Source organism: Pseudophryne corroboree, chromosome 10, assembly GCF_028390025.1.
Source record: "Pseudophryne corroboree isolate aPseCor3 chromosome 10, aPseCor3.hap2, whole genome shotgun sequence".
Taxonomy (NCBI): Eukaryota; Metazoa; Chordata; class Amphibia; order Anura; family Myobatrachidae; genus Pseudophryne; species Pseudophryne corroboree.
Window position 1 is genome coordinate 314,402,184 of NC_086453.1, and position 27,723 is coordinate 314,429,906.

Below are 27,723 nucleotides of genomic sequence, written 5' to 3' on the forward strand. Positions count from 1 at the left end.
CTATTATGGTGGCAGATTAATCTGGATTATTAGTGGATCTAGAAAGAAGCTTGGCATCCCATCATCTCTATTTAAATATATGATTTAGTCATTACTTACTTTATAGGTGTTTATTGCACCTAACCCATACTGGTAAGGCGAGCCTAACCGTCCCGTCAGCCCCCTTTCGGCCCATCCCTCAGCAGCCACCTTGGTGCACAGTGCGCAATCCCATACATCGAGCCCTACAGTCCAATGTGGCGATTCAAGATGTTCCCAAATGGACCCTTATGGAGTTTTACCACTCTATGCCATGTGCCAAGAGAAAGGCAACAAAAATGATATAACATTACCGGGCCACAAGGAATAACACACAGCTGACGGCTAAGTAGCCGAGAAGCATGAAGAGCCACACACCAGGTGAGAATGGGTCCAGGAAGGAAAAGTAGCCAGGCTTTCTTCCCTGTAATGACATACAAATGATTAAAGTTATTTAAGACAGTATGTAAAAAAAGAAAAGTAGAAAAAAAAAAGGTTGTTTTGTATTAACCACAATTAAATGGCAACCATTATTAACATATCTGATGAACCACACACTAGAGACCAGCATGACAAGTTGGACTGTATGAGTACAGTGCTCACTCCTGGGATGTTTGTTCTATGTCTAGCTCTGTGGGTTGGAAGCCCGAGAAAGAGCATGGCGTATACAGAGCTTTGAGAAAACACGCAATTTCCCAAGTAATTAGGGTTCTACAGTACAATAACTCCTTTTGCCAACTACCGCAGTGCCATTCCGTAAATGTGGTAGATAAAGGGCCTAATTCAGAGTTGATCGCAGCAGCAAATTTGTTAGCAGTTGGGCAAAACCATGTGCACTGCAGGGGATGCAGATATAACATGTGCAGAGAGAGTTAGATTTGGGTGGGGTGTGTTCAAACTGAAATCTAAATTGCAGTGTAAAAATAAAGCAGCCAGTATTTACCCTGCACAGAAACAAAATAACCCACCCAAATCTAAATCTCTCTGCGCATGTTATATCTGCCACACCTGCAGTGCACATGGTTTTGCCCAACTGCTAACAAATTTGCTGCTGCGATCAACTCTGAATTACCCCCAAAGTGCGATGATGTAATTTGGCAATCTGTGTCATCATGCTGCTTTACCTAATACTTTGTCTGTGTCAGTTTTAGGGAGTTTACTAGACACTCTTAGGGGTCCATGAAATTATCTACTATTTTGGAAGTCTAGAGATGACAAGTACTGTATGTCTTATGGACATGGATTAAATATATATTGAACATTCTATGTACTGGCAGAGCCATGCTTAATGTTTTCCTGAGGCTGGCCTGTACAAATGTGTATCCCGATGCAAATTTATTTTAAGTCCCCCTACCCAACTGGATGGGGTTTGGCTATTGGTGTTCCCATTGACCCTCTAACTCCTCCACGGTTCTCTCTACACTTTCTACAAACTCTACATATTAGGGCCCAGATTTATCAAGCCTTGGAAAGTGATAAATTGCACAGTGATAAAGTAACAACCAACCAGCTCCTAACTGCCGTGTTACAGGCTTGTTTGAAAAATGACAGGAGCTGGTTGGTTGGTACCTTATCACCGTGCAAGTTATCAAAATGCTTGATAAATCTGGGCCTAGATTTCATAATAGATTTGTGTTTTCTCAATCCCCTCTATCTTCTGTTCTTTCACTCGGGTTCTCTTTTCCTTATTCTCTTTTCTTCCTCTTTTCAGTTGTCTCTTCCTCCAAATCTCTTTCATCTTTCCGCTCTCTGTATTCTCCCTTCTTTTCTGCTCTTTATCCTATTCTCTCTAGTTTTACTTCCCTTTGATTCTCTGCTCTCATACGTCCATCCTTCCCTCTCTGGCCCTCTCCACTTTCTCCTCTCCCCGGGACTGCCTTATCTTTCACATAGGGGCAAAGGCAATTTTCTCTAGGCTGTTTCATTTAAATGAAATATAGATGAATAAACCCATACTGTAATTTGGATTACACTCATGATTTTAGTTTTAGGGTTATTGAATCCCATGGGAAAACTGTTACGTCTCAACCAACAGGTTTTGGGTGGATCAATTCAATAACTTAATTAAAATGAGCTGTATATAAAATAGAATGTCAACAAATGACAACATTTGAAAGGAAAATTATTTTATTTAGATTCCATATTTCAGGTAAAATCACAGCTGTTTTCCTGGAATATAAATTTCTTGATGATGGATAATCTATTATAGTGCAAGATTTCACAGTATCACTTAAATAGCATGGGATAAATAACAACTATAAAAATAGGTAAACATAAAAAGAGAAATTTAAAAAAGTTGCTCTAACGCATTTCGCAAATACCATCCGCTTCCTCAGACAGTAGCTAGCGGAGTATACACTACAGAGGTTCTTAACAGTAATGGATTGTGGGGTAGTGGGGTGGTAGTTGGGGGCAGCCGCACATCATGTAAGAAGAGACAGGAGACTGTTAATGCACAGTGCTTTCATCCTCAGTTGGTGGAATTGGAGAACTGCGGGTGGATTGCGGAGTGTAGGATGTGGAGGAGCATGAGGTGTGTGGGATTTGGCATGAGGGAATAACTTGATGAATATTTTGAATACCACAGGAGTAGATCTACTGGAGTTGGAGGGAAAACAAGCAGCAGAATGGGAGCGGGGAACCAGTTCTCTGCTTCTCTTACAATTCTGCCACCTGAGACAGAAAAGTCTCACCTTGCCAAAGGGGCAGGTTTTCCTTATTGCCATTATTGTAACATGAATCTTACATAAGCTGACAGGTCAACAACTGTCAGGCAGGGGAGATCGCAGCAGGAACTTCCCTGTACCTCTGTCACCCTGGGCTTCTCTAGGCACACCTCATGAGACCACTATGTTACATGCAGTGTCGGACTGGGGCATGAAGGGCCACCGGGGGAATACACCGGTAGGGGCCCATGCATAGGAGTTTAGCCAGCCAATACAGAGGCTTGTCTAATCTTTAGAGAGTGTATGGTCTGGGACCCTTTATAAATACTGTATATCCCATGCATGATAATTTACCAGATTAATGCACTGTAGAATATAAACCATAGTCCTGTTCAGTATATAGTAACATAAGTAACGTATGTATAAGGGTTCGGTATGATTCACAGGCTGTTGGGATCCCGACAGTCAGAAGACCAACGCCGGAATCCCGACAGCCGGCAGCAAGCGAAGCGAGACGACATGCATCGGGCCCGATGGGGAGCATTATATTCTCCCTTGGGTGGTGGCGTGGACCACCACCCAAGTGGGAATTCCAGGCTTTGATCGGGATTCTGACCACCGGCATTTCACTGGCTGTCGGGATTTCGGCGTCGGTATCCGGAAAGCCGGGAACCCGACAGCCAGTAAATTAACCGCATCCCATGTATAATGTATAAATCAAGTGCACAGTCTGGAACCTGATCCCTAGAAGAGGGTGTGGGGGGGAGGGGGGGGGCAGTCATTGGGGCCCACCGGGGTTTTCCCCTGAACCCCTGTGGACCAGTCCAACTTTGGTTTCATGAGCTTATTTCATTTTTATGTCAATGGGGAAGCCAAACTTTATGCAGCCAGCCTAACTTTGGGGGTCATTCCGAGTTGATCGCACGTAGCAACTTTTTGCTGCTCGTGCGATCAACTAAACGCCGCCTATGGGGGAGTGTATTTTAGCATAGCAAGAGTGCGATCGCTTGTGCAGCCCTGCTATGCTAAAAAAGTTTTGTGTAAAACAAGACTATCCCTTCAGTTACTTACCCTGTGCGATTAATTCAGCAATGCAGGTCCCGGAATTGACGTCAGACATCCGCCCTTCAAACGCCTCGACACACCTGCGTTTGGATCTCCATGCCCGGAAAACGGTGAGTAGACGCCCCGACCCGCCTCCCGGCTGTCAATCTTCTTGCGATCCGCGCTGCGACCGCTTTCTTCGTTCCCGGCGTCATTGGCCAGCGACTGCCGACGCTGAGCAACGACGCGCCTGTGCATTGCGTCCGCCGCACATGCGCAGAACCGACCCGTTCGTACTGCTGCGATGAACCTCAGCGTACAAACAGGTCGGAATGACCCCCTTTGAACAGTGAAATTGTAGCCAGAAAGTGAAGTGTTTCCTGACTGCATCACTGGAAGAAAAGATTGTCATTGATGACTAGGCTCTATGTAGAGGGTCTCAGGCTGCTATATTCAGCAAATGTTTATTAGTGCAATGCCAATGTGTATGTGCAGACAGCGGGCAGACGCAGGTGAATCAAGAGCACATAACGAATGTTCTTGAACATTATATAAATCAAGATAAAATGTACAGCATTAATGTATCCTACCTTCAAATATTCTAATTTTCCAACCCAGGATTTTTTGAACTACAGAAAATTTTGAATTTGGATTATTTAGGGTTTAATTTAGTGTCTGAGTAATTTATTTTCTCCAGCATAGGAAATATCTCAAAGACAGAATCAGACCTGTTTTATCCCAATTAGGAACACTGGGCAAGATTCCTGCTAATGCTAAAGAATTTGCATGATCAGAAACATCCACCAGGGTTCCGAGTCAACATGCAAACGGAATATAATTTTCTAGGAGCCCGAGTTATCTGGCTTATAGACTTCTCAATTACTAAAGTCTGACATCTGAGAAAGAGACGATTCCACAGAAATTATAAAACCATGAGACTTACCATATGAACTCGGTACAGAATGCTGATTCCTAATGTCATGAATGGCTTAGAGAAGTCAATGACCTTTTCTCTTTCTGCTGTGATAGTGAGTCCCGCAACAGCCAAATCCGCTTTCTGTAGAGACATAGATATCATACCGACACTTATATTATTTGCTTTTCAATAGGATACTTTGCAGTACATTAAATAAAGGAGATTAGAATATTATTATATAATCACAAAGCACTATAAAATTAGGACTAAACATCCAGGTAAATGTAAGTTTACCTTACTCTTTGTAACTAGTAGTTTGTTTCCTAACTAGGGCCAACTTTTGCATTTTTGGTTTTGATGTTTTTGGATTTGAGTTCGTTTTGATAGAAATAAATAAAGCGTCTGTCTGCCTAGGACAATGTTATTGGGATAAAAATGTATGTTTCTCAAAGTTTGAAGTAGTTTCTAGTTTATAACCCAAAGCAATAAAATTATTTTTTTGTTGATTTTTAGCATTTAGGCACCACCGGGGAGATTTTAGGGTTAGGCTGCGGGGAAGGGAGGGTTAGGATTAAGCTGCGGGGAGAGGGGTTAGGTTTAGTCAGCATCGGGGAGAGTTAGGTTGAGACTGCAGTGGTGGTGGAGGAGGGTTAGGGTTAGGCTGCAGGTAGGGGGTTAAGGGGTTTTTGGAACCACCGCGGAGGGTTAGGGTTAAGCTGCCGGAAGGAAGGGTTAAGGTCAGGGGGGTAGGGGGAAGGTAAATATATTTATCAGACCCCTGTCGGGATTCTCACCATCCGGATGCCACTGTCAGTCATTTGACCACTGGAATCCCAAACATCAGTCACTGGTATCACACACTAAGAACAGCCTAGTTATTTAACCAGTAGGGTTTGTTTCTTGATAGATGGCAGGTACAGATGTACTTACTGTTACATGTACACTGGTGATGGAGTCTAGTAGGGATTCATACAGCTCACCAGCTGGTAAGTGTATACTCCAAGCAGGTAGTGGTGCATGGATGCTGGTACAGCTTCATATGCAGGTATTAACTAGGTCTTTCATAAGAGCTAAGCAGGAGACTTCTGTCTCGCACCATGTCACACTACACAGTCTCACAAAGTCTCAAGATGGCTACTGCACATGCTCAGCAGAGATCTCAGTGGCCATCTTGGCATAGGGCAGGAAGTCTCCCTTGAGAACAGGAAGACAGGAGTTTGCGTAGTAGCACATTCAGCATCTACTGAATGATTCTACAGACAGAACAAGCTTTGCAAAAGTATCAAGTTACATGAAACAGGTCAGCAGAAGTAGGAACAGATTTAGACGGGGTGAAACACATAAAACTGGAGGTTTGCGTTAACTACTGAGTTAAATGGCCTTATTCATAGATGATTGCAGCTGCTGCATTCGCATGCAGTGGCAATGTCCAACGGTCATTGTACGTGTGCACGACCCTTCACCATGTGATCGCATCCAGGAAGTATGTGATTGCAAGGTGATTGACACGGGCATCCGGGGGGGCGGTAACATGGCGTTGGGGCGGTGATCGGAATATGCAGGTGTGTCATGGCCGTTTTTCGGGGCCGGCTTATAACGTCACCTGCGTTTCCTGCATATTGTAATATGGTGGCGGGACCACTGCCTACGCAGCCATGCTGCGCATGCAGGGGCTACCTCTATTCGATGCGCTCGCAATTCAATTGCGAACACATCGCGGTGCGGCCCCACACATGCTGGCCAATCCTTGCCCTGTGCTGGTCGACCCATCATGTGAGTATATGGACGCAGACTTTGCAGTGGAAGCAAGATCTGTGCCCATCTCTGAATAAGCCCCAAAGTATGCTATGAAGAGCCAGGAGCCAGTAGGATCCAATGGGAACTAAAAGTTCCTACAGGGTCCAGAGTTCACATTGGCTGTTACACTAATGTTTTTTGACCATTATTTTTGCATACCTCAGAACATTATTTCACCCTATTAATTATTTTTGTTCTGTATCAATAATAATTATGCCATTATTATTGCTATTAGTGACATACTGTATGTTGTTTTTTTTTTAAATACTTTTATTGTGTATTTTTCATTACTAAATAAAATGGTTAAATAATGATGATGATCATCATCATCATCAGAATATTTTTTTGAAGATAATTCAGTTTTTATCAAGTCACCATAATACGTTCTCTCCTTTAAACTGCACACTTCCAGCTCCTAACGTCTTTGCTGATGTTTTCTTATGCAGCTCATGTACTTTTGTAGAAACTCTTCTGTGACTTATTTCTCCATTATTAATATGTTTTTGGGCATAGGACTTCTAGAGCTGTACACAAAACTCCAGGTGAGGTCTTACTAGTGACCTATACAAAGTATAATAACCTCCCTCTGGCTTTACACACTGTGCGCTACTTTCATAAAATCTGTAGCTATATCTCCAAGCTCACCATTAACATGAATTATATATCTATGCGTTATAATGCATTAAAAGTAAGTTTTCCTGTGTTAGGTCATTTCTCAGTTTTTTTCTAATTTGCGTTACCATTCAACTCTCTGTATTATCTGCAAAGAAAGACTCACCCTTGTAGACCTCAAGTATTATTAATTAATAATATTTTAAACTAAACAGGACCTGTACTGATTTCTTAAGTACTTTACTGGTTATCAGCCCTGCATCTAAGCCTACTCCATTGACTTGAACACTTTGGGGGAGATGTACTAAGAATACTAAAGAGTGGAGAAATGGATATTTGGAGAAGTTCCCTCTTTTGCCAGTTGCACCATCTTTGGTTCAAATGGAGGATTTTCAGATACTAAATTATTTTAACGCGATTACTATATGAATTACTTGCTCAACATCTCTATAAGCCTTCTATTGATCCATCCTGATCTATCACGTTAGTTACAGAATCCACAAACTGGACAGAGTTTGTTAGCTGATCCCCCAGTAGCAATCCCATACTATCCTGGGTCTTTAAATTTACTGTTGTTATTATTACCCACTGACTTTAAACATGCCATATTAAATATACTGTATACATGTATAGGTGTATATAGAACAGTAGGTGATAGAATACTGTATCTTTTCATTCCATTGCAGATGACCCCTCATCTGTGAAAACAGAGCAAAAAGTCTCTTACTTTCATGCGGGGTTTCCTCTCATAACCAGATCCAGCCTAGTCAGTGCAGGGCTAGGGCCTCTACTGGCCAGGAGAGAAAAATCTAGTGCCCTTAGTTGAAGGAGTAGAAGGGGTAACAAACAATGTGGGAAAAGTCTAAGCTCAATAGAGCATAGTGTGAACAAGAGAATAGAAGGAAGGACTGGGACAGCAGAAGGGTATATCCTAAGGTGAACTGTAGCTGGTAAGGATTCATTAGGCCAAGGTATAATTACAAAAAGAGAATACTGATGGATAGAAAGGTAAATCGGTGTGTCATGCCTGAGGGTTGGCTTTGGCACTGTCATGCCTGAAGGTCAGTTTTGGCTTGGGTTGGCATGGAATGCTGAGGCTGGAACTGTGAATGTGTGGACAAAGCTGGGAGGCTTAAGCCAGTTCTTGTTCATAGAGCAAAATATTGGATACTGCTAGCTGGACCAGTAGGCAATGTACTGTAGTGGAACAAGCAGTGGATTGCCTGAAGGAGTGTACTGAGCAGAAATAAACTTTACTGTACTGGAACAGGAAGTAGAGAGAGAAAAAGGAACCAGATGTAACTGAAGCTGGACTGGAATCAATGGAGAGGACTGGGGACTGATGGCAAAGACTATCAGACTGGAACCGATGGCAGAGACTATCGGACTGGAACCGATAGCAGAATGTATAAGACTGCAACTGATGGCAAAGTGTTTCGGACTGGAACCGATGGAGCCAGGTGTTGCAGCAAGATGGGAATCTGCACTGGAGTCTCTGAATAGGATAAGAATCTGCAGGAGCCCACAGGAGACACGCAGCTAAGCTGTGAACATCATTGCACTAGCAAATTAGTTGATGCTGATTAAAAGCTGTGGTTTACTCGTCTTAGAGCAATGTTCGGATTGGCTGTGGACATTCAGCTGACTGAATATAACATGGCTGCACCCATGGCATTCAGGAAACTCAGTGGAATCAGAGCACAGCGGAGAGACACACTTAGGAATATGCTGGGATAGCTGTGTAAGAGGGGCATGAATGGACTCCTTTACCAAGTGGAAGCAATGTGCAGCGCTAGCGGACCTCAGCGCCAGCCGGACAGACACTTAAGAGGTAAGAAACTAAGTTTAAGACTCTGGAGCATGACAATCAGTAATAGCGGAAATATATTTTTAATAAATAAAAACTAGGATAGGGATTATAGAAATAGCTAGAGTAGTCTGGAGTATGGACATTGTAGAGAAACAGCTGCCATGCGTATACCACAAAAAGACTGCAGCTGCAAGAGACAATGCCTGTGAGTCAGTAGCTGCAAAAGACAATGCCACAGAGACTGCAGCTGCAAGAGACAACATCATAGAGACTGCAGCTGTAAGAGACAACATAACAGAGACTGCAGCTGCAACAGCAAATACTATGAAGGCTGCAACTGCAAGAGACAAAGCCAGAGATTGCAGATGCAAGAGACAATGTCTGTGAGTCAGTAGCTGCAAGAGACAATGCCACGGAGATAGTACCTGCAACGACAATGCCACAGAGACTGCAGCTGCAAGAGACAATGCCACCGAGACTGCAGCTGCAAGAGACAACATCATAGAAATTGCAGCTGCAAGAGACAATATCATAGAAAGTGCAGCTGCAACAGCAAATACTATGAAGGCTGCAGCTGCAAGAGACAAAGCCAGAGACTGCAGCTGCAAGAGACAATGCCTGTGAGTCAGTAGCTGCAAGAAACAATGCCACAGAGACTGCAGCTGCAAGAGACAACATCATAGAGAGTGCATCTGCAAGAGACAATATCATAGAGAGTGCAGCTGCAACAGCAAATACTATTAAGGCTGCAGCTGCAAGATACAAAGCAAGAGATTGCAGATGCAAGAGATAATGCAACAGAGACTCCAGCTGCAAAAGAATGCCACAGAGACTACAACTGCAAGAGATAATGCCACAGAGACGGCAGCTGCAAGAGAACGCCACAGAGACCGCAGCTGCAAGAGAATGCCACTGAGACTGCAGCTGCAAGAGACGCCATAGAGATTCCAGCTGTAGGAGACAACGCCACAGAGACTGCAGCTGCAAGAGACGCCATAGAGACTGTAGCTGTAGGAGACAATTGCCACAGAGACTGTGGCTTCAAGAGAAGCATTGTGCAATCTACCCCAGCCGCTATTTTCCAGGATATGATGATTGTTGCACTTTGATGGCTGGCACACCGCTGAATGCACAGATGAAGAGTGCAGGGTTATTTTGAAGCAGTGTAGGTGCAAGAGGCAATGCTCCCTACTCTGACTTACATAAACATACTGGAATTTCCAGGGCCTTTGTATAAGAAAGGACATTAGTTTATCATAGAGGATAAGCAGATAGAGACAATCAAAAACTCTTAATTAGGAATGTTGGGTTATTGTGCTTTTGTTTTAACAAAAACAAAATAATTCAATAAAAAAATATGGAATTAAAAAACAACAACTCTTCATTAGAAGATCCTTTATAATACTTTTAACGTAGCGGGTTTCAAGATGCCCTAGTACTATTATGTATAATAATTTCATAATTATAGATTTTGCACAGGTGGTACAGTAGTTATCATTGCTACCTAATAGTACGGGTTCGATAGGTGTGACAGCTGCTGGGGATCCCGGCGTGGAATGCCGATGGGGGGGGTGGGGGTGGCGAGTGCAACATGCCCCGTGCCGGCTCGATGGGCTCGCCACACTGCGCTCGGCACGGGTTTTATTCCCACTCTATGGGTGTCGTTTTTGTAATACATTTTATTGTTGAGCACATTACAACAGGGGCGTCATCCGAACATTGAAAAGAAAATGTGCAGGAAAAAAATTAAATGGGAACTTGAGAGGATGCCGTATGACATGCATCTGGAAATGTGAGCTTACAATGATGAGTATATCTGGATTATGAGCTAAAAGGCATGCCAAAGTATTACACTCAGTATGCACTCACAATTCACAAGACAGGTTACTGAATGTTGTTCTAAGTTCTCATTTCTGCTTCTGTCCTTACCCTTGAGATCAATTCTCCCACCATTCCAGTCCAACTTCCATTCAACTCTGGAACACCGTAAACACCATCAGCAACCAGGCGAATCTTATAGTTAAAATGTAGGCTCTTCGATAGCTCCTTTAGCATGTCCACGCAGAAGCCTTCATACCGGTCATTACCCTCAAGCTCTTGGTGGTTTGACTTTAGCATCAAGTATGGGTTTTCCTGTAAAACAACTGATTTTGGTTATTACAAATCAGCTCATGTGACTGTTTGGATCGTACTGTGGTTATCTGTCTAATTTCTATTTGACAGATGTTTTTTTTTTTTTTTTTAAAGGAAGAGATTATAGATTTGAATATAACGAAACAATCACACCAAGGAGACAAACGTATAAAGGCAGCTGTCCTAATATGTGAGGAGATGGATTATAGTAATGTATAGATAGGGAGATTGGTGTGGCTCAGAGCAACCAATCAGATTCTACTTATCATTTATCTAGTATTTACTATAAAATGACAGCTAGAATCTGATTGGTTGCCACTTGTCCTCTTTAGAAGGTTTCATAAATCTGTCCCAGTATAAGGTTTAATGAAAAAAGAAAAAAAGTTTAAAATTTCCTGTCTGTAACAAATCAACATATTGTAGTTTTGCTGATATTCAAGTTTTTGATCTGATAAGATGAAAGTGCAGTATTGTGTCCGATACCATTGCTCGAAGGGGCATCAGGAAAGTTGACCATGCACCTAGACGCTGGGTGCACACCTGAACAATATAGGGCTGATTTGTTGTAGTGGAATGATAAATCGTCAACATCATCTAGTGTGTACGCGTAATTGTGCACTCCTGCAGGTCATCTGCGACATCCTCTGGTTGGCTGTGCTGCACAGCCAACCAGATGATTTTGTGTGCGATTAGGTGGTGATCGTGTAGTGTGTATGGCCAATCGGACGACCTGACTATATGATATATCTCTCTTACAGCACAGCCCATTATTAAAATTAGCCAGTGATCGTTGTAGTATGTACGGTATAACGATAAATCGTATACAACCAAATGATTCTATATATCATCCGTTCGTACGCGATATTGGACAGTGGGGCTCATTTCGACCCGATCGCACGCTGCTCTTCCTCGGGTCGGACCTGCGTATGCATGGCGGCCGCATTGCGCAGGCGTGTCGTTGCCTGGCGACGGCCGTCGCCAGGCAGCGACGAGGCCAGCGAGGAAAGCGATCGCAGCAGCGACGTCAAGGAAATTGACAGGAGGAAGGCGGAACCGGGCAGCAACTCACCGTTTTCGGGGAGTGGTGAGTCCAACGCAGGCGTGTCCAGGTGTTTGGAGGGCGGATGTCTGACGTCAGTTCCGTGACCTTGGGCCCTGGTCATGTAGTGCTTTGAAACTCAGTAAGCCAATCTTGAAGATGATTCGCCATCTTACAGGCAGCCAGTGAAGGGAGTAGAGGATGGGTGTTATGTGGCTAGAACGGGGCTGGTTGTTTAACAGCCTGGCAGCTGTGTTTTGCACCAGCTGTAAGCGGTGCAATTCTTTTGCTGGGAGACCAAGGTAGAGGGCATTACAGTAGTCTAATCGAGATGATACAAATGCATGTATGACTTTTGGCAGATCATCTGAGGGAATTAAGTGCTTGATTCTGGCTATGTTCCTCAGGTGAAAGAATGAGGATTTGATTGTGGCTGATATCTGATGTTTAAATGTCAAGCCACCATCCAGGACAACGCCAAGATTCTGCACACAATCAGTGGTTTGTAATTCTGAATCCCCGAGTGTAAGTCCAGCTGCTTGGCTATGCTGCAGTCTTGTCCTTTGATGTTGCGGTCCTATCATAAGGACCTCTGTTTTATCCAGGTTCAGTCGCAGCCAACTTGCACTCATCCACTCCTGGAGTTCAGCTATACAGCCATTTAGGGTTGCTATTGGGTTATCAGTGCCTGGAGCAAAGGACAAGTACAGTTGTGTATCATCTGCATAGCAGTGGTAGACTAGCCCATGGCGCCTGATTATTTCACCCAGCGGGAGCATGTATACTGCAAAAAGCATGGGGGATAGTATAGAAACTTGTGGGACACCACATGGCAATGGCACTGGTGGTGATGAGTATAATCCAGACGATACTCTCTGTGACCTGCCTGTGAGAAATGATTTGAACCAATTTAGGACTGTGCTATCCAGTCCACAAAAATGTATCAGACGCTCAATCAGAAGCCCATGGTCCGTGGTATCAAATGCTGCAGAGAGATCCAGAAGGATTAATATTGAACAGTCGCCTCTGTCTCTTGCTGTCAGAAGATCATTTAACACACACACAAGGGCTGTTTCAGTGCTATGTCTTCTCCTGAATCCTGATTGGAATGGATCATAGATATCATGGGTTGTCAGGCGGGTTTCCAGTTGATTTGCAACCACTTTCTCAATAACCTTTCCTAGAAAAGGAATGTCACAACTGAGGGCCTGAGCTGACGGGAGGCAGCCTCAGTTGTAGGGGCTGAGATGTAACGGAACCTGGGAGGTTGTATCAGACCCCTAGACATGTAAGTTACATGTAGAATAACTGCCCGAAGGCGTGACCACGACAACCAGGATAAAAGTCAATGATGTTTATTATGACATACTCCATAACACAGCAGCAGTAAAAAGAAAACATAAAAATCAGCAGAGGATAAATACAGTTCCTGGGTACTTCAGGATGGCAAGGGCCACAGGGCTCTGGTAGTGTGAGATAGTTCTTATAATCTTCTAGTTGGAAAGTCCTTACCAGGCCCGACTGTAGCAATGGAGATAGCCCAGGATCGTACCAGCTGGTGTTCCAGGAAAAGCTGGGCTGCTGTGGATAAAACGGCTGCTGTGGGTACTGGCTGAAACCAGACTGATGTTGGCACGGAGTGGATACTGGCTGGAACCAGTTAAATAATAAATGTAGCTTGAGAGCGATGAAATATGAAGTGATGTTTGGAGCTTGAGAGCGGTGAAATAATAATGCCGGTGATAAATGATAATCTGCAGAAAAGGGTACCGGCACTTTAAGAAGAGCTGACCTCTGCTGGAAGCTGGATGCTGAAAGCAGGTGGATCTGTAGCTGGAAGCAGATGAATCCAAATGGATAGGAGAGTCAGGCTACACCGCAGGTGGAAATGCTGGTGCGGGTCTCTTTAGTGGAAGTGTGGAGATAGGAGCTGGAACCTGGAAAACAACCACAGGAGAGAGACAAACTGGAACTAGGTTTGACAACCAAAGCACTGACGCTTTCCTTGCTCAGGCACAGATTACTTATACCTGCAGCAAGGAAGGGATTGGCTAGGCAATTATGCAGATTAACATTGCAAACAGCAGATTGGTGGAAATGAACAGATGACAGAATCCAAGATGGCTGCGCCCATGCAGACACTTAGAGGGAAGTTTGGTTTGTAATCCATGTGGGAATTAAAACAGTAATGGCGGCGCCGGCCACAGGAGACAGGAGACGCCAGACTGATAAGTGCACATTTAACCACGCGGGCACAGCGGAGGCCGCGGCTGACGTAATCACCACTCTGACATTCTACATGTAGAAACTCAGGAACAGCGGCGGAGGCCGCGGGAGACGCCATTCCAGATGTAACATGGCGCCGCGGTGACCGCGTCTCAGAGTGACAGGAGAGGAGGCAGGAATGTGGACATCAGTATAACAGATGGGATCCGGTCCTGGAACGCTGAGCCAGCCTTAGGAGGCATCTGAATGGTAAGTAATGGCGTCCAGATACCCGGATCGTGACAGCACCCCCCCCTTTAGGAGTGGCCCCAGGACACTTCTTTGGCTTTTGAGGAAACTTGGAATGGAATCTCCGGACCAAGGCAGGAGCATGGACATCAGAAGCATTGGTCCATGAGCGTTCCTCAGGGCCGTAACCCTTCCAGTCAATAAGATACTGTAGTTGACCGTAACGGTGACGTGAGTCCAGGATCTTGGCCACTTCATACTCAACGCCTCGTTGAGTTTGGACTTTCGGAGTTGGAGGAAGTGAGGAATGAAACCGATTCAGGATCAGCGGTTTCAACAGGGAAACATGGAATGTCCTGGGTATTTTTAAGAAGGGAGGTAACTGAAGTCTGTAAGCAACAGGATTGATGACTTGCTCAATTTTGAAAGGACCAATGTAGCGAGGTGCAAACTTCATACTGGGAACTCTTAACCTCAAATTCTTCGTGGATAACCATACCCGATCACCCACCTTGAGAGCAGGAACCGCTCTACGCTTCTTGTCCGCAAACTTCTTATACCTGAACGATGCCTTGAGCAGAGCTGCTCGTACACTCTTCCAGTTGTTTGCAAACTGATGCAAGGTGATATCCACTGCTGGAACAGAAGTTGCTGGGAGCGGTTGGAATTCAGGGACTTTAGGGTGGAATCCAAAGTTAGTGAAGAATGGTGTTGAAGAAGATGAGGAATGATACTGATTGTTATGACAGAACTCGGCCCAGGGAAGTAATTGAACCCAGTCATCTTGAGAGGAAGACACATAGATGCGGAGGAAGGCCTCCAAGTCCTGATTCACCCTCTCAGTTTGACCATTGGTCTGAGGATGGTAAGCCGTGGAAAACTTTAGTTTGACTTGGAGGACTTGACATAAACTTCGCCAGAATTTGGCTGTGAATTGAACTCCTCGATCTGAGATAATTTCTTCAGGCAGACCGTGGAGTCGGAAGATCTCTTGTATAAACACTTGAGCCAACTTGGAAGCTGACGGAAGACCGGTGAGAGGAATGAAGTGTGCCATCTTGGAGAACCGGTCAACTACCACCCAGATGGTATTGAACTTGTTGCACATGGGTAAGTCTGAAATGAAATCCATCGACAGATGGGTCCATGGTCGACGGGGAACGGATAGTGGAACCAGTTGCCCCGCAGGCGACTGGCGGGATACTTTATGTTGGGCACACTTTGGGCAAGATGCAATAAACTCAGTGACGTCCTTTTTCAGAGTTGGCGACCAATAGGACCTAGAGATAAACTCCAGGGTTTTTTGGATACCTGTATGTCCGGCAAAACGGGTAGCATGGGCCCAATGCATGAGCTTCTTCCTCAGTACCGGCTTCACAAAACTTTTCCCTAGTGGGGGCGTAGAGTCCATCCCTACCGTGGAGAATGCCAACGGATTGATAATAGGATGCTTGTCTGAAGACTCTGACTCATTTTCTTGCTCCCATGAGCGGGAAAGGGCATCGGCCTTGCGATTCTGAGAGCCCGGACAGAACTGAAGTTTAAAGTCGAACCTGGAAAAGAAAAGTGCCCATCTGGCCTGACGAGGGTTGAGACATTGTGCGCCTTTCAGATATAAAAGGTTCTTGTGGTCTGTAAGTATGGTGATTGAATGAGAAGCTCCCTCCAACAGATATCTCCACTCCTCTAGAGCGAGCTTGATGGCTAGCAACTCCTGATCGCCAATGGCATAGTTGCGCTCCGCTGGGGAGAACTTCCGGGAGAAGAAACTGCAAGGATGTAAATGGCCATCTTTAGCCCTCTGAGATAACACCGCTCCTACTCCAACGGAGGAGGCATCCACCTCTAAGATGAAAGGAGAGTCGATGTCGGGCTGTTTCAGAACTGGTGCAGAGATGAACCGTTGTTTTAAGAGATGAAAAGCTTGCGTAGCTTCTTCAGACCACTTGGACGGGTTAGCACCCTTCTTAGTTAAAGCAGTAATGGGCGCCACAATGGTGGAAAAGTCTCGTATAAACTTTCTGTAATAATTGGCGAACCCTAAGAACCTCTGGACCCCTTTGAGGGTTAAGGGTATCGGCCAATTCTGGATTGCTTGTAGTTTCTCAGGATCCATCTCTAGTCCGGAACCGGACACAATGTAACCTAGAAACGGAATGGACTTGACTTCAAAGACGCATTTCTCTAATTTGCAATAGAGATGATTGACACGGAGACGGGACAGAACCTCTTTTACCCAAAAACGATGTTCCTCTAAATTGTTGGCAAAAATGAGGATATCATCTAGATAGACCACGACATGACGGTATAAAATGTCTCTGAAGATCTCATTGACAAAATGCTGGAAGACAGCTGGAGCATTGCTCAATCCGAAGGGCATGACGAGGTACTCATAATGTCCATCACGGGTGTTAAAGGCGGTCTTCCACTCGTCACCCTCACGGATCCGGATGAGATTGTATGCACCTCTCAAGTCCAGCTTTGTAAAGATGGTAGCTCCGCTAACTCTATCAAAGAGCTCAGTAATCAGGGGTAATGGATAGCGGTACTTGATGGTAATGTCGTTCAGACCTCTGTAGTCGATGCACGGCCGCAGACCACCATCTTTTTTCTTTACAAAAAAGAAGCCTGCGCCGGCTGGAGAAGAGGAAGGTCGAATGAACCCCTTTGCTAGGTTCTCTTTAATGTATTCCTCCATAGAATGCGTCTCAGGCAGAGACAACGGGTAAGTTCGGCCTCGAGGTGGAACCTTCCCTGGAACGAGATCAATCGGGCAGTCCCATTCTCTATGAGGAGGAAGGATATCAGCAGAAGCTTTACTGAACACATCCGTGAAATCTTGATATGGAGGAGGTGGAACATCAGACGACCTGGGGGAGGAAGAACAGACAGGCAATTCTTTAAACAAACATGTCTCAGCACAGGAGGGACCCCATGCCAGAATCTGCGTAGTCGTCCAATCAATAGATGGATTGTGAAGACGGAGCCATGGAAGGCCCAGGACCACAGGATGTGTGGCTCTTGGAATCACTAAAAAAGAAATAAATTCAGGATGAAGAACTCCCACTCTCAGACGAACTGGTAGAGTCCTTAGGGAAATAACTGCATCAAAAATCTTGCTGCCATCCACGGCAGTTAAGGAGATGGACGAAGGAAGTCTCTCGGTGGGTAGGGACCACCGTTTAACATAGGCTTCGGTAATAAAGTTCCCAGCTGCTCCGGAATCAAGGAGGGCAATGACGTTCCGATAACGTTGAGCAACTTGAAGCGAGACTGGGAGATTACAATCATGAGGAGATGGAGAGGAGATCATTACTCCTAGCCGGCCCTCTCCTTGGCGAGCTAGGATTTGGAGTTTCCCGGACGTTTGGGACAGGCATTAATGGTGTGAGACGGAGCTGCACAATAAAGACAAAGAGACTCAGAGAGACGTCTTTGGCGCTCAGCAGGAGTTAAACGGGAACGGCCAATTTGCATGGGCTCGTCTTTAGATGTTGACAGTTGGCGAGGAGGAGGAGCAGGAGATTTTAGAGCAAATGATCTTCCACGCTCAGTTGCTCTCTCTCTGAAACATAAATCAACTTTCGTGCAGAGTGAGATTAGCTCATCTAACTTGGAAGGTAAGTCTCTGGTAGCTAACTCATCTTTAATACGCTCAGATAAGCCATGCCAAAATGCAGCATACAGGGCCTCGTCGTTCCATGCCAGTTCGGATGCCAGGATCTGGAACTGTATAAGATATTGTCCTACAGTACGTGATCCCTGGCGTAAACGGAGAATCTCAGATGAAGCTGAAGTTACCCGGCCTGGCTCGTCGAAGATACGCCTGAATGTTGACACGAATGCAGTGTAGGAGGTTAGCAGGGTGTCGGACCTCTCCCATAACGGTGATGCCCAATCAAGGGCTGAGCCACTGAGAAGAGAGATAATGTAGGCAATTTTAGTACGGTCACTGGGAAAATTGCCAGGTTGTAGCTCAAAATGAATTTCACACTGGTTGAGAAATCCCCTGCAGAATCTTGGAGATCCGTCAAATTTTGCTGGCGTTGGAAGATGAAGACGGGGAGCAGAAATAGGTAAGGTGGGTGGGGTTATAGCTGGAGTCACTGTGGTTGACGCACTGGACGCGCCTGATCCACGGAGGGTTGTCTGAATCCCATCCAGCCGAGTAGAGAGATCCTGGAGACAGCGGACGATGTGGCCCTGTGCAGCCTCCTGATGTTCAAGTCGGGCTGCCAGTTCTTGCATCGGCCTGGCCGCTTGATCCTGGTCTCCGGCTGGATTCATATGGTCAGTGCTTACTGTCACAACTGAGGGCCTGAGCTGACGGGAGGCAGCCTCAGTTGTAGGGGCTGAGATGTAACGGAACCTGGGAGGTTGTATCAGACCCCTAGACATGTAAGTTACATGTAGAATAACTGCCCGAAGGCGTGACCACGACAACCAGGATAAAAGTCAATGATGTTTATTATGACATACTCCGTAACACAGCAGCAGTAAAAAGAAAACATAAAAATCAGCAGAGGATAAATACAGTTCCTGGGTACTACAGGATGGCAAGGGCCACAGGGCTCTGGTAGTGTGAGATAGTTCTTATAATCTTCTAGTTGGAAAGTCCTTACCAGGCCCGACTGTAGCAATGGAGATAGCCCAGGATCGTACCAGCTGGTGTTCCAGGAAAAGCTGGGCTGCTGTGGATAAAACGGCTGCTGTGGGTACTGGCTGAAACCAGACTGATGTTGGCACGGAGTGGATACTGGCTGGAACCAGTTAAATAATAAATGTAGCTTGAGAGCGATGAAATATGAAGTGATGTTTGGAGCTTGAGAGCGGTGAAATAATAATGCCGGTGATAAATGATAATCTGCAGAAAAGGGTACCGGCACTTTAAGAAGAGCTGACCTCTGCTGGAAGCTGGATGCTGAAAGCAGGTGGATCTGTAGCTGGAAGCAGATGAATCCAAATGGATAGGAGAGTCAGGCTACACCGCAGGTGGAAATGCTGGTGCGGGTCTCTTTAGTGGAAGTGTGGAGATAGGAGCTGGAACCTGGAAAACAACCACAGGAGAGAGACAAACTGGAACTAGGTTTGACAACCAAAGCACTGACGCTTTCCTTGCTCAGGCACAGATTACTTATACCTGCAGCAAGGAAGGGATTGGCTAGGCAATTATGCAGATTAACATTGCAAACAGCAGATTGGTGGAAATGAACAGATGACAGAATCCAAGATGGCTGCGCCCATGCAGACACTTAGAGGGAAGTTTGGTTTGTAATCCATGTGGGAATTAAAACAGTAATGGCGGCGCCGGCCACAGGAGACAGGAGACGCCAGACTGATAAGTGCACATTTAACCACGCGGGCACAGCGGAGGCCGCGGCTGACGTAATCACCACTCTGACATTCTACATGTAGAAACTCAGGAACAGCGGCGGAGGCCGCGGGAGACGCCATTCCAGATGTAACATGGCGCCGCGGTGACCGCGTCTCAGAGTGACAGGAGAGGAGGCAGGAATGTGGACATCAGTATAACAGATGGGATCCGGTCCTGGAACGCTGAGCCAGCCTTAGGAGGCATCTGAAGGATAAGTAATGGCATCCAGATACCCGGATCGTGACAAGGAAAGTTTGATACCGGTCTATAGTTGGTCATGCAGTCGGGATCTAAATTAGATTTTTTAAGAAGAGGTCTAACAATTGCTTCCTTTAGGGGTCCAGGAAATATGCCTGTCTGCAAAGAGCATTGAACAATTTTTGCAAAGACAGGACCAATTATATCCATACAACCTATTAGAAGCTTGGTTGAGGCAGGGTCCAGATCACAGGTGGTGGGACGCAAAATCAGAGCAATTTCAGCAATGTCCTTTACATCCACTGGGTGAAAGCTGGTCCATGAAGGCAGATGGCTTATATTGGCAGGTTTTGTAGTTTGACACTCCTTTGATGGCACTATGGAGATTCCAGCCCGAATGGTGGATATTTTATCTGCAAAGAAATTTGCAAACTCGTTGCATCTTGCCTGGGAGAGGGTTTCATCAGTCTGCAGGCATGCTGGCTTGCAAAGCATCTCCACTGTGCGGAAAAGTTGAGCTGGCCTATTGTTTGCTGCCGTGATCTCATTTGACAGAAACTGTGATTTCTTACGGGTGATTGTCGATTGATTTTCTTCATTATGCTTTATTAGTTTTATTTTGTCATCCACTAGGTTAGTCTTCCTCCATTGTCTTTCCAGTCTACGCCCCCTTTTCTTGAGCTCACTAACACTGTTGTCGAACCAGGGAGCTCGACGTTGTGGTTTACGAGGTCTTATACGCACAGGGGCGATAATATCAATTGCAGCCATAATATCCCTATTATAATAACGGACTAGGGAACAGGGATCTTCACAGGCACCCAGTATAGCAGAGAGATCCAGATTTGCTGTTAGACCCTGTGGAGTCATACCCCTCCTTGGACGATACCTGGTCAACTCCACGGGCAGAGATTTTATTTGAGGGGTTGCAACTGAGTACCAAAGGGCGTGGTGGTCTGACCAGATGACTGGGTTTATTTTTAGGTCAGTGACTTCTAATCCAATCTGAAAGACAAGATCAAGAGTGTGACCACTTTTATGTGTGGCAGAAGGAATGACCTGTGTGAAGCCCAGACCATTCATTGTGCACAGGAGGTCTTGGCCAAGGCGAGAGAGCTCATCATCTACCCATGCATTTAAATCCCCGAGGATGAGCCATCTTTGATGTTCCAGAACCAGGCCAGCAACAGTGTCTGCAATTTCTTGTAGAAATATCTTTCCATCTCCAGGGGGCCGGTAAATGAGAAGTACTCTGAAACCTAATCCTGTCGAACTCCGGGCAGCAATGCACTCGAATGAGCGAGTAATTTCAATAGAGTGGACCCTAAGTTTAAGGTCTTTTTTGAAGCAGATAGCCACTCCGCCATCCCTGCGGTCCAGTCTTGGGTTGTGGATGACAGAGTAGTTTGTTGGGACTGCAGCCTCCACTATAGGTGCTGCATTTTCATCTAGCCAGGTCTCTGTAATACAGGCTAGATCTGCAGATTCAATAAGGTCAGCAATTGTTGCAGTCTTGTTTCTTATAGATCTGGCATTACAAAGGACTGACCTGATTGGGCATACCAGAGGGCCTTCAGTTTTCTTTATGTTAGGTGCAGGAGCTCTGGGTATGGGGGTCACCAAGCGAGAATTGACAGTTCTGTTCTTCCAAGCACAGGGCCGTCTTTTGGGTATCACTTCTATTTGATTGTTCTTTGAAGCTGGGGGTTAGCAGGTGGGCAGAAGAGTTAGGTGGTTACCGGGGAAAAGAAGTTTCCGGCCTGCTCGCTTCCCACGAATGCGCCTGTCTTTTATTTTTAAAATGCCAAGGGATTGGAGGATAGAAGCCTGTGATGGTGTAATAGGAACTGCGGAACATGGTGGGCGAAGTGAAAGAATGAAGCTGGAGGAATACGTATACATTGGGTCATCAATGACAGATTACTATAAGTATGAGCTGCAAATGATGATGAGATAGGGAGAGAAAACTGTATATATATATATATATATATATTTTTTTTTTTATTATTATTATTATTTTTTTATTTTTTTTATTTCCCCCCAATTCGATATGTGATCCAAAAATTATGAGTACATGAACAGAGTTATTGCTATAACCCAGAGGTTCCCAAACTGTGTGCCGTGGCTCCCTGGGGCGCCTCGGGACACTTGCAGGGGTGCCCTGGGTTGGTGGTGCAGGACCAATTCAAATTATTCATGGTCAATATAATAGGCAAAACCAGTGCTGGTGGGTGGTCAAACAGAAGCAAATCTCATCTCTCACCACACAACTGACCTTAAGGATGGCATATAAACGCGATCTACTTAATGTAATATTTCTTTCTAAATTTCTCAATAAGAAATTTTTGGCCTAGGGGTGCCGTAAAAAAAATTCTGATATTCTAGGGCGCCGTGATTCAAAAAAGTTCGGAAACCGCTGCTATAACCTATTGCTGCTCTAATAATCCAATGTGTATATTTGAAACAAGTGAAAAATAAAATTACTTTTCTGTTGCTGTTTTAGTAAATTATTCTGGAACAGAGCAGGCTTGTGGAAGGTGTTAGAATCCAATTCCTACTGTGTAGGTGTGAAAAGTCTCAGTGTGAGGGGCCTTTGAAGTAGATTTCTTGTGGGGGTAGTGATATCCTTTGTCCTGGGGAATGGCTGGGATCCTGCTATTTGAAATGGTGACCCTTAAGCCATTCAGAGCCTGAATATACTGATATTAGTTGAAAAATGCAAGAAGTCAGAGTTATTTGTTGCTCAGAGAACAGAGGTGGATGATGACTAAATAAGGGGCTGGATGGAGCCAAATATAGTTTGTAGTCCACAGTACCTTGTCTGGGATGTCCAATGCAGAGTACAGCAGATTCCAAACTGAAGGACTTCTCAGTGGAGAGTTGCAGAGGATTCAATCTAATCTGTATCTCAGCGCAGGAATGCAAATCCGTTGGTTATGATGAGATGTCCGTGTAGAGTAGTACAAGTTAAAGGTAAGTCCTTGGATATTTATGAGGATTCATAGGTATTTTGTGGAGAATTTAAGCTGTTTTACTGTTTTATGGGGATGATCAGGAGCAAGCAAAAGATGAGGCAGCCATTTTGGGCACCTACATACAGAATTTTTCACAATTATCATTCTTACGGTATACATTCCACCGTCATAAAATAGTGAAGTCTTCTTTAAGTGCAATTAGTTTCTTGTGTCACCCCAGTGACACTGTCCATATGTTTGGAATGTTAATAATGTTCTCAATGGCTCACTTGAAAGATGGAGAGAACATTGTGTGTTTGTTTCACATGGGGGTCTGGCATTTGCTTTCTTTGTGAAGATGTTGAGCATGGTTTATATCTGGAGTCTTTGGCAACCTCAATCAGTGCAGTTTTCTTGCTTTACCAGTATGCACCACTTTCAGTGATGGCAAAAACACGCTATGGCGCGTATTTTACCCGAGAACCAATGGTGGGGACTCAAAAAGAAAAAAAATGCAGGGTCCCTCAGGATGCGCACTGACCAGTTGCGCTCTCTTGTGCTGTCAGTCAGTTTCAGTCTCCACGACAGCAGTGGCAGGAACTTGGAAGGGGAGGAGACCATGGAGAGCGTGTTCTCCCGCCCCGCCTCCCCTCATCATCTGCTCCACGCGCACATGACAGGAATCATCCTGCTGTGTGTACTGCAGCTGGGGCTGTGACCTCCGCGGGCAGGCTGGTGACATGAGGAAATCCACGGTGCCCCTCCAGTGAGCTACAGGAGCCAGACTACGGAGGATGCAGGAAGATGCCAGCGGTAAGTGGCGGGACAAGAGGCGGTTGCGGGTAATACAGCATGAGGGTGATATGGGCAGGCTGGAGAAGAGTAGGGAGAAGCTCCTGCAGGACCAGACCCGCCCCATTCATTTCCTCTATTATGACACTCTGTATTGTAATCGGCTCCTCTCATTCCGAGGACTAGACTCACTCACTTCTTACCGTCCACTCTGTCACCCGCTCCTCTCTTCCACAATACCCTGTTGGAGCTCCACAGGGCAGAGGAGCTGGGTTTTACTGGAAGGATGTAAGAACTGCCCCCCCTTCCCCCTGTGTGTATAATAACTGTGCCCCCCCTTCCACTGTGTGTATAACTGCCTCCCCCCCGTCCCATGTGTGTATAAGTAAGAACTGCCCCCCCCCCCCCCCCCCCAACTTCTTCCCCTGTGCTGTACCTGGTGCAATGTGCATTATGTGCTCAGACTGGCGCAAATCGTAGAATGTGCTCTGCCTGGTGCAAAATGTATAGCATGCTCTACCTGGTGCAATGTGTATAATGTGCTCTGCCTGGACAATGTGTATAATGTGCTCTGCCTGGTGCAATGTGTATAATGTGCTCTGCCTGGTGCAATGTGTATACAGTGCTCTATCTGGCGCAATATGTATAACGTGCTCTATCTGGCGCAGTGTGTATAGGTGGTTCTACCTGGCGCAGTGTATATAGGAGGTTCTATCTGGTGCAATGTGTATAAGCGGCACTACTGTGTGGTGTAATGTGAACTGGCACTATTATGTGGCCATGCCCCTTCCCACGAAGCCAGGCCCCTAAATTTTTGCTGTGCGGTGATAGCGCACACTGTCACTGGTTTCTAATATGGGAGGGGGAGCATCAATTCACACAGCCCAGCAGCATTGTCACCCCCCCACCCCCCCACCCATACCCTTTGCAGCACTTTTGTAGTGTCAAAATCACGTCTGTGTTTTTATATTTAAATCATTTATAAGATTAATAAGAACCTTCATTCTGATGTGACCCAAAAAAGGACAGGTAGGACCCCAATTTTTAAAAGTGAGGGGTCCCTGAGACCCACTTTTTGTTCCGGCTCAGCACGATCACTGACATATTCTCCAGAACAGATATGGTGCTCGTCTCCCCCATGACTTGTCACCATCTGTTCTGGATACTATGTATCAGCCCAGGGGAATTTAGGACTACTGCCCACCAACGCTATCTTTGACCTTAAAGATGGAAAGAACGCATTCATTCCGGAAATTCAATGTTTTCTTGTTCTGAACCCATCCCGGGTTCAAAACTAGTACATCAATGGCAGGAGTATATTTCTGTAATGCACAATTGGTGACATCGCCATTCCCTGTGAGATTCCTTCAAAGTATATTTGCAATTCGCTGTAATTACTAGGCTGACGAGGATTAAGAAATCTTCAAAGAAGCAAAACCGCCTTGGAATATATTCACCAGTATCTTGAAATTGCATATTTGTGAGGCGCTGTATGAGAGCCGGACAAAACGAAAGATGAATGAAAAATAAATAAAATGGATTCTAAATAGCCTTTATCTGCTTTAGAATAAAATCATGTTTTTTAGTTGAGAATATGCTCACTGTGTTTTATACCTGTTTCTGGCCACAGAAGACTTGAGATGTAACGCCTGAGAAATATTGTAACTAACCTCTCAACATATCAGAATGCCTGGAACGCATGCTTACTTATACCCCTTTCACACAGCCATACATTTCCCGGGTTAAAACACATGAACCCGCATCAACCTGGGAAATTTCTTGGTGTGAAAGGGTACAGGGACAAAAACCCGGGATTTCTGTCCCTGCATTTCAACCCTGCAATCGACCAGGGTTGGTCCCGGGATGTTCCCTGGACCCTGAACAGTGTGAATGGTGCAGGGACATGTCCCACCTTCCCGGGTTGCCTCTGCTGATGTTGATTGGCTATTCAGGGCACTTCCTGGTCTTGTGTCTTTTCTGAGACGCCCATTTTCAGAAAATGCAGGGCCATCCCGGGTTCAGTATGAAAGGTGCAGACTCGGGATGTCCCGGCAAAAAATGCTGGTGTGAAAGGTGCCAAACCGGGAATGTCCCTGCATGAGCCCGTGGCAGAATTACCGGGTTTTGCTCCTGCATTTCTGGTGTGAAAGGGGTATAAGACACATGCATTTCCTATTGAAACTTGTTCTACAGTTTGCAACTTGATTCTTTATGCTATACTGTATATAAGATTGTGTAATCAATGACCAAGTTAATGGTATTTTGCTTTTGTTCTAAACCAAGAAAGCATGCTGCATGAATTAACCAATCTTAATAACAACATTGGACATTATTAATAATAATAATAATAATAATAATAATAATAATGCTCAAAAAATATCTTTCACATAACTTTAGGGGCTTGTTTGTGGGATATTATATGTACAGTTCATGAAGGAGGATCTTGGGGATCACCCACGACCTAGACTTAACTATCGGCTGTTACTGTGTAAGTTTATTACCTTATTCGTATTCCCTTATGTGGTGCTAACTGACTGTTGACTATTACATGATTTGATTTCAAATAAGGTTGTGATAATATTTTCTAATGTTTGTTTGACATCACTTTTCTTATTATCATTTGATAATTAAGCTGGTACACTATTGTGCTGTCTACTTTATATTTCATTTGTGATTTACTTATCAGACTTAAGCTGCTCCGCTATTGTGCTGTCTGCTTTATCTTTTCAGCCAATGTAAAAATGAATGATGTGATTTGGTGCATAAGAAATGACTGAGAATGTGTGAAACGGATCTCGTTGCATGGACACAGATAGTGAGTTAGCGAAAGTAACTAAATATATATGACCTACAGAATCGGTAACTGATATTTTTTTAACATATTTTGTTTAGAAGCTAGAAAATGTACAACTATCATCCCTGAAATGCCTAATAAAGTGTGTAAACCCCTGGCTGTCACGGCATGCATTGATGACTTAAAATCACAAGTCATAAACCAGTTAACATTGTCCAACCAAGGATGGAAAAATTAAAACTTAGACCATTAGGTAGAAGTGGCCAAAAATTTATGAGGAAAATCACGTGAGCAAAGATAAAAATTCAAAGGTTAAATTAATGAATTTACTAATGAAAGTGACTGATGCACAATGACATACAGACTGTCCATTCAAATTTTAACCTAGATTTGGACCACAGACATATAATCTTGAGGTGGTCTGTTTCGATTCCCAAGCAAAAGGTCATATGTCTTATGATTGTATCAAACACACAAAAACAAGGCAATCAGATAAGCTGATCAAATCAACTTAATAAATAAATGTATTTCACTTAAACCACTCTTACTCTACCAAGTTACAACCAGATATTACCCTGTAGCTTTCAATGTAATTGTCAGAACTTGTCATACATTTACAAACATTTACAAAAACAATTACCATTCATTGCAGACACTGGTGCTGGACAATCCATGATCCCATAAGACTATAGTGCTTCCTTAACCAAGGCAATCATTGTATTAGAGTATATCTAGAAACCACTGCACAGTGTGTAACAATTGGTCCATTTGCCAACCCTCTTTTCTGCTTGCACAAGATGCTCCAATTAATTAACTAGGAAGAGATTTACTGTGTAAATTTGGATGTGCAATATATCGCACTGCAGTTGGGCTATATCTTGATATTTCACAACAAAGGGCAGCAAGCCACACAGCTCGTGTCCACACAGTGAAATGCGACGGCATCTCACTTGTGTGAATGCCTCTGTCTGATTGACAGGCAGAGGTGTTCGCGGGGCGGGAGGGTGTGTCGCAGCTGCATTAATGGGGCGCTGCGGCGGCAATGGGGTGCGCGGTCCAGTCAATGCAGCCATATCTGAACCGTTTGTGGGGCAGACCTTGGCGGCTGCGTGACGCCACATG

General features: G+C 44.8%; 1 protein-coding gene across 2 annotated transcripts in view; it reads right to left on the minus strand.

Annotated features, from left to right (window-relative positions):
• Positions 1 to 27,723, minus strand: part of GRIK4 (glutamate ionotropic receptor kainate type subunit 4) — a 356,362-nt gene that overhangs the window by 52,514 nt on the left and 276,125 nt on the right. For both annotated transcript variants that reach the window (XM_063943500.1, XM_063943501.1), the window contains 3 exons: positions 10,793 to 10,996; positions 4,672 to 4,785; positions 333 to 442 (listed from right to left, as the gene is read on the minus strand). In XM_063943500.1, the coding sequence (XP_063799570.1) occupies positions 333 to 442; positions 4,672 to 4,785; positions 10,793 to 10,996 (428 nt within the window). The remainder of the gene's footprint in view (positions 1 to 332; positions 443 to 4,671; positions 4,786 to 10,792; positions 10,997 to 27,723) is intronic.